The 13679-nt window shown below is 48.4% G+C and overlaps 1 protein-coding gene across 1 annotated transcript in view; it reads right to left on the bottom strand.

Moving 5' to 3' along the window:
- DNAH9 (dynein axonemal heavy chain 9) overlaps nt 1-13679 on the bottom strand; it is a 336543-nt gene that overhangs the window by 23771 nt on the left and 299093 nt on the right. The window contains exon 67 of the mRNA XM_064583354.1: nt 10593-10775. Within this exon, the coding sequence (XP_064439424.1) occupies nt 10593-10775 (183 nt within the window). The remainder of the gene's footprint in view (nt 1-10592; nt 10776-13679) is intronic.

Below are 13679 nucleotides of genomic sequence, written 5' to 3'. Positions count from 1 at the left end.
CCAGCCAGTGTCTTGGGGGTCCCTCTGTGGATATCTGAGGCTTTTTGTCTGGGCAGCTCCCTGCCATAAGCACTCTGCCCTACAAACCCCATTACCTTGGTCTTTATGACCTCTGCTCTGTGTGTCCTCAGTTCAGTGGAAGTGTGGGGCTCTTTCCCTAACAGTAGCCCGATTCCATAGTAAGCCTGAACAACAAAGGGATCGCCTTTCTTCTTCCCTTTCTGCCAAGTCTCACAGTCGTGTCATACATATTTGTCCGAACCCCTGGAATGTACACCATCAAGAGTGAGCCCCAGTGTAAACTATGGACTGTGGGTGATTGTGGTAAGTTAGTGTAGGCTCCTCAGTTGTAACAAGTGGACCACTCTGCTGGGAGACGTAGATAGTGGGGCAGGCTCTGGGGGGGCAGGGAGTATGTGGAAAATCTCTCTTATGTTCCTCTTGATTTTGCTGTGAACCTAAAATCGGCTCTAAAAAAATGAAATCTTAAAAAAAAAAAAAAGCCATACTTAATTTTTAACAGCATTTGGACATCTGAATTCATTTTGATAGAGGAACATAAAATGTGTAACTTGGCTTTCTTAAAAATTTCTCACATCCGCTTAAAATATGATGTTAATTCATTCTGACCACGATTTTGCATTTGCTAATTGAATGTGGGAGTGACAGACTTCAAGAATGTGCTGTCTGAGGTTTTGCCAGTTTGAGAGTGAAGAACAATTCCAGAAAAGAGGAAACCATTCACCTTGTAGTTGGTTTCTGAAGTCAGTATTCCCGTGACCTTGAGCCAAGTAGGAATGACTCATTTTCATTGTAGGGCTGAGAAGAAATGAGAGAATCCCACCGCAGATTCACTAAGTGTAAGTTTCATCCCTTTCTTAGGAGAAGACTTTAGGACAGCATTTCCCGAAAGCTGTTCAGGAAAACATGTTTCTTGGGCTATTGCCAGATTGGTGGAGGCTGGGGTGGGCAGACAGGAAATTTCTGTGGCCAAGCTGTGGACAAGTGGGCCCTTCTTAAAGACTCCAGCTATACTATCCTACAGAAACCTGTTTACATTTGTTCAAGCCCAATTTTCTCAAATTCCTCCTGCCTGGATCCTCTGTAACACTGATTAATATCTGTACTTGCAGGTCAAGAGTCAGCTAGAAGAAAACTTACCAAGAAAACACTGAATCCCTGTCTTAGGAACTTGCTGCATTTCAGGGTCCTCTGACTTGCTTGCTGCATGGCAGTATGGCAGGTGAATCTAGAACTAAAGGCTAGGGTCAGTGGGGAGCCCTTATCATAGATACAAAGGCTAGCTGGCTGTGACCTTAACCACTTTATTCATCCCTATAAAGGCATGGTTTCATAATCTTGAGTAAAAACCTTATTTTTCCTACAGGTCTTCATTCTTTGAAGTCAGTGAACTATTATTAGTGTTTTTTTTTTTAATAAAAAAGCTCAGATTCCTAGACTGCAATCCATACCTAAGGACTCCAACCTCCAGAGGGCCAGTAACGTCCATTTGGAAAGTGCACCCCTGATGGGTCTGAAGCAGCTGGTGCCCTGGGCTCACAAGGGGGTCAGCAACACCCATGTCCTCCTCCTCGAGGGACTGCAGGCTGCACCCTGTCCTGACGGTCAGTTCCTATCTGCTTTTTCTTCCCTATGAAAATGGTCTTTGCAACCAGCTTTCACTTTTCTGGAGCAGGGGAGGGGATGGGGAGGGCAGTGGGAATGATATGGGCCGTGCCCCTCAGCTTCCAGACTGAGGGTGACCACAGTCCATCCAGCTGGGTCTTCTGACAGAGTGCTGGAAAACCTGAAGCACGTGGGCCAGGGCGGCTGTCTGGTGAGTGGTGACTGTAAGCCGTCCACGGGTCAAAGCAAGGCCCTATCACACCTGCACTATCAAGTCAGCACACAATGGATCAGAGTAAAAAGCTGGAGTAGTTCTCCAAGTCAGCAAGCTGGACTTCAAGTTTGAGCATCCTTCACGTATTTAGAAACAGATTTTGTGAATTAGCCACTGGAAGCTTGGGGGAAAAAATAGTCTGATGGCCTAAAACATCTGAATAATCAAGAACGATTCCTGGGGCACCTGGGTGGCTCAGTCGGCTAAGTGTCTGACTTCATTTCAGGTCATGATCTTGGGGTCCTGCGATTGAGCAGCGGGGAGTCTGCTTGTCCCTCTCTCTCTGCCTCTCCCCCTGCTTGGGCTCTTTTCATATATGGCCTTTATTATGTTGAGGTAGGGTTCCTGTAACCCTACTTTGTGGAGGTTTTTTGTTTGTTTGTTTGTTTTTTAAATCATGAATGGATGTTGTACTTTGTCAAGTGCTTTTTCTGCATGTATTGAAATGATCATGTGGTTTTATCTTCTCTCTTATTTATGTGATGTGTCATGTTGATTGATTTGTGAATGTTGAACAACTCCATCTCACGGATAAATCACACTTGATTGTGGTGAATAACTTATTTAATGCATAGTTGGATTCAGTTTTCTAGTATTTTGTTGAGAATTTTTGCAACTGTGTTCATCAGAGATATTGGCCTATAGTTCTGTTTTATATGTAGTGTCTTTACTCTGGTTTTGGTATCAGGGTAATGCCAGCCAAATAGAGTGAATTTGGAGATTTTCCTCCCTCTTCTATTTTTTGGAATAGTTTGAGAAGAATAGGTATTAACTCTTCTTTAATGTTTGGTAGAATTCACCTGTGAAGCCATCTGGTCTTTTGTGTTTTGGGGAGTTTTTTGATTAGTGATTCAATTTCATTGCTGGTAATTGGTCTGTTCAAATTTTCTATTTCTTCCTGATTCAGTTTTGGGGGGTTATATATACTTCTAGGAATTTATCCATTACTTCTAGGTTGTCCAGTTTGTTGGCATATAATCTTTCATAATCTCTAACAATCCTTTGTATTACTGCAGTGTTGGTTTTTATTTCTTGTCTTTAATTTCTGATTTTTTTGAGCCCCTTCTCTCTCTCTCTCTCAAGAGCGAGCATGATGAGTGGGCTGGGGAGGAGGAGAGGGAGAGAGAAAGAATCTTGGCATGGAGCCTGATGTGGGGCTCGATCCCATGACCCTGAGATCATGACCTGAGCTGAAATCAAGAGTTGGATGCTCGGGATGCCTGGGTGGCTCAGTTGGTTAAGTGTGTGCCTTCAGCTCGGGTTGTGATCCTGGGGTCCTGGGATTGAGTCCCATGTCAGGCTCCATGCTCAGCAGGGAGCCTGTTTCTCCCTCTGCCTCTTCCCACTGCTCCTATTCTCTCTTTCTCTGACAAACAAATAAATAAAATCTTAAAAAAAAAAAAAAAGAGTTGGATGCTCAACTGACTGAGCCACCCAGGCACCCCCACCTCTCTCTTTCTTAAATGAGTCTGCTAAAGGTTTATCAATTTTGTTGATCTTTTAAAAAAAACCCAGCTCCAGATTTCATTGATCTGTTCTATTGTTTTTTGCTTTGTTTTTAGTTTCTATTTCATTTCTCCTCTAATCTTTATTATTTCCTTCTTTCTACTGATTTACGCTCCTTTAGATGTAAGGATAGATTGTTTGAGATGTTTCTTGCTTCTTGAGGTAGGCCTGTATTGCTATAAACTTCCCACTTTGAATTGGTTTTGCTGCATTCCAGAGCTTTTGGATTGTTTGTGTTTTCATTTTAATTTGTCTCCATGTAATTTTTTTTAAAGATTTTATTTATATATTTGAGAGAAAGACAGAGAGAGTGCAAACGCATGAGCAGGGGGAGGGGTGGAAAGAGAAGCAGACTCCACACTGAGCAGGGAGCCTGATGTGGGGCTCGATCCCAGGACCCTGAGATCATGACCTGAGCTGAAGGCAGATGCTTAACCAACTGAGCCACCCAGGCACCCCTGTCTCCATGTATTTTTTGACTTCTTTGATTTCTTGGTTGACCAATTCATTGTTTAGTAGCATGTTATTTAACCTCCATGTGTTCTTTCCAGATTTTTTATTGTGGTCGTTTTTTTTTAGCGTTGTGGTGTAGTTTTGTAGTGTTGTAGTCAGAAAAGATGCATGGTGTATGACTTCAATCTTTCTGAATTTGCTGAGATTTGTTTTGCGGCCTAATACGTAATCTATCCTGGAGAATGTTCCATGTGCATTTGAAAAGAATGTGTATTCTGTTGTTTTAGGATGGAATGTTCTGAATATATCTGTTAAATCCATCTGCTCCAATGTGTCATTCAAAGCCATGGTTTCCTTGTTGACTTTCTGTTTGGATGATCTCTCCATTGATGTAAGTGGGGAGTTAAAGACCCATACTATTATTTTATTACTGTTGATTACTTTCTTTATTATTAACTGTTTTAAGTATTTGGGTGCCCCCACGTTGAGTGCATAAATATTTACAATTGTTGGGGCGCCTGAGTGGCTCAGTCAGTTAAGTGTCTCCCTTCGGCTCAGGTCATGATCCCAGGGTCCTGGGGTCGAGCCCCGCATCGGGCTCCCTGCTGTGTGCTTGCTTGCTCCCTCTCTAACTAATAAAATCTTTAAAAAATATTTACAATTGTTGTATCTTCTTGTTGGATCGACCCTTTATGATTATGAAGTGTCCTTCTTTGTCTCTTGTTAGTCTGTTTCAAAGTCTAATTTGTCTAAGTATTGCTACCCCACCTTTCTTTTCACATCCATTTTCAGGATAATTGCTTCTCCATCCCTTCGTTTTCATTCTGTATCTGTCTTTAAGTCTGAAATGAGTCTCTTGTAGGCAGCAAATAGATGAGTCTTATTTTCTTATTTATTCTGTCACTCTATGTCTTTTGATCAGAGGGCTTAGTCCATTTATATTCAAAGAATTATTCATAGGTATGTATGTATTTATTGCCATTTTGTTACTTATTTTATGGTTGCATTTATATTCTCTGTTCCTTTCTTCCCTTGCTCTCTCACTGTAAGTTTCTTTAGTTACCTGTTTGGATTCCTTTCTCTTTATTTTTCGCATATCTATTACTGGGTTTTGACTTGAAGTTACCATTAGGTTGGTGTATAACATCTTCTGCATATAGCAGTCTTTAGGAAATTGATGGTTGCTTAAGTTTGAAATCTAGAAGCACTAAATTTGGGCACCTGGGTGGCTCAGTTGGTTAAGCGACTGCCTTCGGCTCAGGTCATGATCCTGGAGTCCCGGGATCGAGTCCCACATCAGGCTCCCTGCTCAGCAGGGAGTCTGCTTCTCCCTCTGACCCTCCTCCCTCTCATGCTCTCTGTCTCTCATTCTCTTTCTCGCAAATAAATAAAATCTTAAAAAAAAAAAAAAGTTTTAGAAGCACTAAATTTTTACTCCTTTGTCCCCCATAATTTAGGTATGTGGTGTCATACTTTATATCCTTTTATCTTGTGAATCCCTTGAACGATTTTTATAAACACAGGTAATTTTACTGCCTTTGTGCTTCCTCCTTTTCTTAGTCTTGATTATGGTCCTTCCTTTCTACCCAAAGAGTCCCCTTTAACATTTCTTGTAAGGCTGGTTTAGTGGTGACGAATTCCTTTTTGTCTGGAAAACTCTCTCTCTCTCTCTTTCAGTTCTGAATAACAGACTTACTGAAGAGTATTCTTGGCTGCAGATTTTTTCCTTTCAGCCCGTTGAATATATCATGTCACTGTCTTCTGGTCTGCAAAGTTCTTGCTGAAAAATCCACTCATAGCCTTATGGGGTTTCCCTTATATATAACTTCTTTTTTTTTTGCTGCTTTAAAAATTCTCTTTATCACTACTTTTTGTTGTGTGTCTTGGTGTGGACCTTCTTGGGTTGATTTTGTTGGAATTTCTGTTTTCTTCCCCAGATTCAGAAAGTTTTCAGCTATTATTTCTTCAAATAATTTTTCTGCCCCCTTTTCTCTCTCTCCTCCTTTTGGGAGCCCTACCTTCTTGAATGTTATTATGCTTGATGGTGTCGCTGAATTCCCTAAGTCTTTTCACATTTTGTGTAATTTTTTTCTCTCACCTGCTCAGCTCGATGACTTTCCGTTACCCTGTGTTCTGGTTCATTAATTCATTCCTCTACTTCCTCCCTCCTGCTATTTATTCCCTCTAGGGTATTTTTAATGTCATTTATTGTGTTCTTCATCTCTGATTAGTTCTTTTTTATCTTATCGGTAAGGGTCTCACTGATGTCCTCCATTTTTTTCTCAAGTCCAGTGAGTATCTTTGATCATTACTTTAAATTCTCTATCAGGCATATGACTTGTATCCATTTCGCTTAGGTCTCTTGCTGTGGTTTTGTCCTGTTCTTTCATTTGGGACATATTCCTCTGTGTCCTCATTTTATCTGTTTGTGTGTTTCTCGGTGTTAGGAATGTCAGCTGCATCTCCTGCTTTGAAAATAGTGCCCTGTTTGCTGGAACCTAGCGCTTCAGGGGTGTCTCCTGTGTGACACGTGTGCCTTCCTGTTGGGGCTGAGCCACTCTTTCCTTCAGTCCAGTCGTCTGCAGTGGCTTTCTTCACCTGTTGTGGGCAGGGTTTGGTCCATGTCCTGTTAGTGGGCCAGTCTGGGGCCCCGTGGGTTTGAGTTGAGTCAGACTCCGTTTGCCAGAGATGTAGTGGCAGCAAACTGCAGGGCGTTTTTCCTGTGTTGTCCCCTGAGCAGCTTTCATTGTTGGGTGGGGCTGCCGTCTGGCTGGTGCGCGCGTGCGCGTGTGTGTGTGTGTGTCTGTGTGTGTGGTTGTTGCCCCCCCAGCCCCCACCCCCCAAGGCAGAAGTCACTTTTGAACGGTGCTGGCCCAGACACGGAGCTGCCTGCACACCGCGAGCTTTGAGGTACCACTTCGGATGGGCTCTGGCCCGGAGTGTATGGAGGGGGGCAGATCTGCGACGCGTGCAGGGTGTGCAGCACTGGCAAGGTTTGTGCATTGGTTCTCTAGGGAGGGGCCCTGCCGCTGCCCTGGGGATTGAGGCCAGCTGGGTTGGAGGGAGTGGATCTGCAAAGTGTGTGAGCTGGGGAGGATGTGGTCTTAGCAAGGTTTGCACTGGGCTTCTGGAGGAGGGAACCCACGGCATCAGGCTGGAGGCATGGGGCGCAGTGGAAGCATGTGGTTCCCACAGGTGGTGGTGTGGTTACGCTGGAGGGCAGGGGAAGGGAAATGGCTCCTGGCAACTCCTTTGTTTGTTCCTGGGGGAGTTTCCCTAGCATCTCTGCCCCTGCAGACTTGCTCTGAGATCAGTAAATAACTCTCCCTCCCCTATGCCCCAGGCATTTTTCAAACCGCTGCTCTATGTTTGTTGTATCTGCACAGACCCTTCATTCATTGTGCTGCCTCCTTGAGGGCGGGGACTCAGGTTCCTCTTGGCCTCTGGCTCTCCCGGAGCTGAGCCTGCTGACTGGTACAATTCCAGGTGTTAAGTTGCACTGGTCATACGAACTCATGTAATTTGGCCTCTCTGGTTTTCAGAGCCAGGTGTTATGGGGATTTGTCCGCCCTGTGAGGGCTCCCTTGTGTGATGGTCTGTTTCTCCCCTTCTGTGTCCGTAGCTGCCTGCCTCCCATGGACGGCCACGGTTGCTGTAGCTCCCCACTGTGTCTTCACCCTTCCCGCCCTCTTTGCTGTGGCCTCTTTACCTCTAGTTGTGGAGTCGGTTCTGCCAGTCATTTTCTGGGTTAGTTACAATGATGTGTTACCTTGTTGTATCTGTGGGCGAGGTGAGCTTAGGGTCCTCCTGCTCCACCATCTTCCCAGCCTCTTTCCTAAATATGGTGTTTAATTTATGCTTACAGAACATCTCAATTTGGACTAGTCATATTTTAAGTGCTAACCTATCGTTGGCCACTACTGTAGACAGTGAAGGTCTAGGAATTTAGCTTCTCTTAGAATTTATCTACCTAGGCAGAGGATTTTCTGGGCCCACTGCCATCAGTATATGGCCCTTTGAAGGTTATACCTAGTTAATATAGAGAAAGAAAGTGGCCTTTAGGAGTTTTGTACATCAGGCTTTTGTGCATTTGGTCAGTGGGAGTTAGTACCTTTGACCAGTCAGCTTGGATACTCACAGAACCTGTCTTCATTGTGTAAGACTAGGAGCCAGATGTCTTACTGTGGTAAATTTCTCTGTGGGAACATGGTTATGATGAATTGACCTCTCTTCGGTGCCTACCCTATCTTCCTCTACCACTTTTGTGTGCTTTGAGCTCCTACAGTCCTCGAGCTTAGCATTACTGTGCCTCTCAGTTCAGCTGATACTTTGTGGGTGGTAGCCTTACGGTTTCCCATCCAGCCAATTATGACTGGATACAAATAAAAGTTTATCATAAATGCTAAGAGTACTGACTTCATGATTTTAAAAAGTAGTTAGTTAGACCTCTCCTGACTTTGGTGCCCTGGCTGGGCAGAGTGGGTTTGCCTGTCTGATGTGCTGGGTAGCGTGAGTCCCCTTGTGCACCACCTGACGCACTCCTAGAACTTGAAAGTGACTGTTCAGGAGAACCTCAGTCTGAATGTGTCAGACACTGTGCAGTGGGGCCATCCTGTGGACCCTCCCGCTCAGGTCACTCCCGTCTCTGCTGCCTTTCCTTTCTCTCTCCCCTAGACTTAAACACCCTCCCTTCCCTGAACTCAGCTGCCGTCCCCTCGTACGCTCCTTTTCCCATCTTTTCCCTCCACCTGCTTGTCTTAACACTGTGCTTCACAAACCGCCCATCACCAGAATCACCTGGCCACTGCTTAAAACGTGGCTGCAGAGGTGGGACTGAAATCCCCCGGGGGGGCCCGACGGCCAGGCCACGAGACTGGGTTTAGATGACAGCATTTTAAAATGCCTGTTCTCCAGCTCCCAGAGGGACCAGGAGAGAAAGGCAAGCCACAGCTGTCCTGACTGCCTGTCCACTCACCTGAGTGGACCCTCTGCTCTGGCCAAAGCAGGTGACTCAGAGCAGGGTTAGGGCTCATCTGCTGGCACGTCTGGAAGATTCTTCTCCTTGTCCCCCCTGTTGTACTCTCACCCTTTCTCCGCTGGTGCCTCCCCTGATGCCACAGACTTGTTTTTTTCTTTCTTTTCCCACATCTCTCTGTGTGCCCTGTGTTATGATCTGCCTGCCTGCTCGTTCTTCCAAGGCCTCCTCCTGGAGAAGCCTTTCCCCCCTCCATCTCCCTGCGCCCTCCAGCGGGGAGTGCTCAGACCTGCCTGAGCTGCTCGTGGTCAGCTTTGCTTGAACTAGACTGAGAGCAAAGAGACACTTCCTCACCTGCCCCCTTCATCTGCACCCAGGCATGCTCATGATTCATGCCACCCGACCACGGCCGCGGCTCTTGGACGAAAAATGCACGAATTGGAAGGCGGATGGGTAAATAGACTGTGCCAAGTGCATGGACTCCATAAGCTGAGAGTGCAGCAAACCTGCTCGAGGTCATTACTAGTGGATACCTGCTTATCGCGGTAATAGAGCTGCATAATGTGACCCGCCAAGTCCTTCTTTACATTTGAGATCGTCCTATGGAAGGTTGTATTTCATTTGATTACAGGCTGGCCCGTAATTTGGAAACATTACCAAATACTCTCTTCCCCATCCCTTTCTGTCCTTTCTCCTTACTTCCCTCCATGTATACGAGGGAGGAGGAAATTAACAGATTAAAAAAAAAAAAGGCCCACTAACGTAGAATTTGCGGTCTTGTGCCACAGTTTCTAGGTGACTACTTGTGACAAAACACACAGTTGTTTCTCCCGCGCACACGTAACTCCGAGCTACAAAACTGCGTTCTCACCTTCCCTGTCTGGGGCTGCGGTTCTGTTAATGAACATGCCTCTGTATGCTCTGTATGCTGTCCCCTTCCTCAGCTCCTGAGAGGCAGCAGGACCCCCCGTGTGCCTGTCACAGAGGTGCTTCTCTGTGAGGGGCCGGGCCAGGCCCCTGACGTAATTACCTCCTGGCACATCAGGTAAACGTGTTTAAGTAACGGGGGGTAGAAACAGACGCTTCCATTGCTCAAGAGAAATGCAGAGTTTGTGCAGTATCTTGGATCTTTCCTACAACCTTGGTGTTGTAAAAAGATGACCATCCTTTTCTCTGATGAGGCGATAATAATTATCAGCTAATACTTTGGGGGTATTTACTACACACTAGGGATTGTTCTAAACATTCGATGTAAATGAATTTATTTCATCCTTCCCCAAAGCCTTATGAAGTCGGACCATCATCCCTCTTACAGGTGAAGAAGCTGAGACACAGTGAGATCTAAGCCACTTTAAGGCTGCGAGCGAGGAAGTGACCCCGGGGCCGTCGAGTTCTAGAACCTCTACTTTTTTCCAGTGCTCCTCTGCCCCGCCCACGAAAGCAACTATGTCCGTAGAAGACACCAGGCTGTCAAAATTTTCGTCTAGCTTGCTCCTCAGAGTGTGGTCTCCTCGGGCAGCTCGCATATGCTGACTTCTAACTTCAGTACGGCTTCAGACTTTATAGAACTTTGGGTCTCAGCCTCCCTGTAGCCCGGCCGCTCCCACTTTCTGGGAGTGATGCCTTCTCGGGCATTCGGATTGCTCTAGGACAACTCTCCAGCTCCCAGGTCCCCGGGACCCCCTCCTCCCTCTCTCCCCCGGGGTCCAGCTGTGTCCTCTGGCCATGCCCCTTCCACCAAGACCCCCCACCCCTTACCTTTAAGCCGAGGTCCAGCTCCCTCAGCGAGTGCCGGATCTCCCTGGTGAGGACGTTCATCCGCTCGCACTCCTGGAAGGTGACGACAAGGTAGGGAGTGCGCTCCTCCACTTTGGCCAGCAGCTCTGGCATGTTAAACTCGTCTGTCACTCGCTCGAGGATTTCTTCCAGGAGGGCCTTGACCTGCCCCGCAATGGGAAACACAGGGTTAAGAAGGGCTTCTCACCCTCCAGGACTCCATTCCCCTGTGACACGGAGGTAAAGATGCCAGTCGCCCACCCACGGGCTGACCAGCTGAAGAAGAGAGCATAGGTGCTTTCCTAAGAATCGGGAGTTGGGAAAACCCAGAGGCTGACCTGGTTAGCGGAGGGGCTCAAACTGGAAAGGCACAGGATAGCCCAGGGTGGTCATGGGGCCACAGGAAGCCGGAGTGATGAATATACATAAATCCACACTCTCCATTCTGAGTTTCCGTGAGGCTGCCCTGCACTTTCTGTCCTTGGGTCCCGGAAGAAGCATCCCCATCTATCATGTCAACCTCCTCCCAGGCCCACGATTCCTTTCACCACACAAACTGTCAGCCAATTAGACCAGGGGAGCTGGAACCACCAGGGTGTCTCTCCTGGAAAATGGGAACTGAAGCACTGAGATCCTGGGTTATTCGGGGGCAAGCACTTGGAGGCTGAGTCTGGCATTTTGAAGTAAATGAGTAAGGCCAGGAGGCCTGTCAGCAGAGAAAGAAAAATGGAACAAGTGCAGACATAATAGAACATGTGGCCAGTGGGGAGGGACGGAGGAGGGTGCACACCAGCGAGAGGAAGCCAGCCCTTCCCGGGTCATGAGAGCTTGGGCTCCAGGAGCACCTGCTGGGATGGGCGTTGTTCCTCATCTCCTATAAGAGCTCCCCATCTCCGCTTGTGAAGTCCCCTCCTCCCCATCGTTTTGGGGTACCATCACGGGGCCCCATCCTCCCACGATCTAAGTAGGCCAACCAGATCCTCATTCCCAGGAGCAGAAAAACGTGAATCTCAAGCCTGAGATTCAGGGACAGGAAGTGGATGGAGCCACTGACCCAAGTGCCCTGAAAGGATACTCTTCTTTATCCCTGGGACCCTGGAGCCATTGGGATTTCTATCCTTTCTCAGGTCGATTCCTTTGACACAGTGGGCTCTTTCTTGCCTGTTTCAGCTAAATTCGCCTCTGTTGCTTGCAACCAAAGACCCTTGGCTCAGTTAATACAGTTCTGTTATGCGTTACCCACGTCAGTGTGAGCAAGTCAGCTAGGCCTCCATTTTTATCTATAAAAATTTCCAAGAGCATCTTTCTCCACCTGCCCCCTCTCCCCCAACTCCCAGGGCTGATGCAGAGATCAAATTGAGGGAGCTGATGGATGTGGCAGCACCTGAGAGCTATACAGAGCTACAGAAAGGATTATTAATATTCACTTTACCTTGTATTGTTAACACACAATACAGTCTCTAGAAAAAGAGCTGATGTCTGAAAAAGGAAAGTAAAACCTCCGCTCTCTGTCAGAAAGGGGTCTCTGGGGCTGTCGCAGCAAAAACCAGAACAGAATTTTAACGGTACCTGAGAGTGCTGCTGGGATGGAAGACAAATGACTAAATTTATATCACGTTTCTATCTCTGGAGCGAAATTTGAAGAAACAGCCCCATATCAGTGAGCTGCCATTTGGACACTGCACAGAGAGATGAAAAGATAGTCTGGAGGCACTGTCCCAAAATACACGGAACATGGAGAAACAGGGTTCTCTTCAGTCCTGATCAGGCCGAGCAGGATTTGGAGACCAGGACAGAGGACGGGGAGGACAGCCAGGGCACGGAGCAGGTGCACAGACCTGCGGGAGCCCAGGACAGGGAGGACTGCCAGGGAAGGGAGGAGGTACACAGACCTGGAGGAGCCAGGACGGGGAGGACGGCCAGGGAAGGGAGCAGGTGCACAGACCTGGGGGAGCCCAGGACGGGGAGGATGACCAGGGAAGGGAGCAGGTGCACAGACATGGAGGAGCCCAGGATGGGGAGGACAGCCAAGGAAAGGAGCAGGTGCACAGACCTGGGGGAGCCCAGGACAGGGAGGACTGCCACAGAAAGGAGCAGGTGCACAGACCTGGGGGAGCCCAGGACGGGGAGGACTGCCACAGAAAGGAGCAGGTGCACAGACCTGGGGGAGCCCAGGACAGGGAGGACTGCCAGGGAAGGGACCAGGTGCACAGACCTGGGGGAGCCCAGGACGGGGAGGACTGCCAGGGAAGGGACCAGGTGCACAGACCTGGGGGAGCCCAGGACGGGGAGGACTGCCAGGGAAGGGAGCAGGTGCACAGACCTGGGGGAGCCCAGGATGGGGAGGACAGCCAAGGAAAGGAGCAGGTGCACAGACCTGGGGGAGCCCAGGACAGGGAGGACTGCCACAGAAAGGAGCAGGTGCACAGACCTGGGGGAGCCCAGGATGGGGAGGACTGCCAGGGAAGGGAGCCGGTGCACAGACCTGGGGGAGCCCAGGACAGGGAGGACTGCCACAGAAAGGAGCAGGTGCACAGACCTGGGGGAGCCCAGGATGGGGAGGACTGCCAGGGAAGGGAGCCGGTGCACAGACCTGGGGGAGCCCAGGACAGGGAGGACTGCCACAGAAAGGAGCAGGTGCACAGACCTGGGGGAGCCCAGGATGGGGAGGACTGCCAGGGAAGGGAGCAGGTACACAGACCTGGGGGAGCCCAGGATGGGGAGGACTGCCAGGGAAGGGAGCAGGTGCACAGACCTGGGGGAGCCCAGGATGGGGAGGACAGCCAAGGAAAGGAGCAGGTGCACAGACCTGGGGAGCCCAGGACAGGTAGGACTGCCACAGAAAGGAGCAGGTGCACAGACCTGGGGGAGCCCAGGATGGGGAGGACTGCCAGGGAAGGGAGCAGGCGCACAGACCTCACCCCAGTCTGCCTCTCCATTCCACGGTGCCCCTCTGCCTTCCTGACGTTCCTGGAAGTCCTGTGCCCAGTGATGGAAGACTCAGATCCCATGTCATTCATGCCAAGAGAAGGCATTTTCATTTTCAAGAGTGACTTCACCAAACGAGCA

This window comes from Mirounga angustirostris, unplaced genomic scaffold (genome assembly GCF_029215605.1).
Source record: "Mirounga angustirostris isolate CCGP_5_RB_7025 unplaced genomic scaffold, mMirAng1.0.hap1 SCAF_17, whole genome shotgun sequence".
Taxonomy (NCBI): Eukaryota; Metazoa; Chordata; class Mammalia; order Carnivora; family Phocidae; genus Mirounga; species Mirounga angustirostris.
Note: the sequence above shows the minus strand (reverse complement) of the source record. Positions and strands in the feature narration are given on the sequence as shown.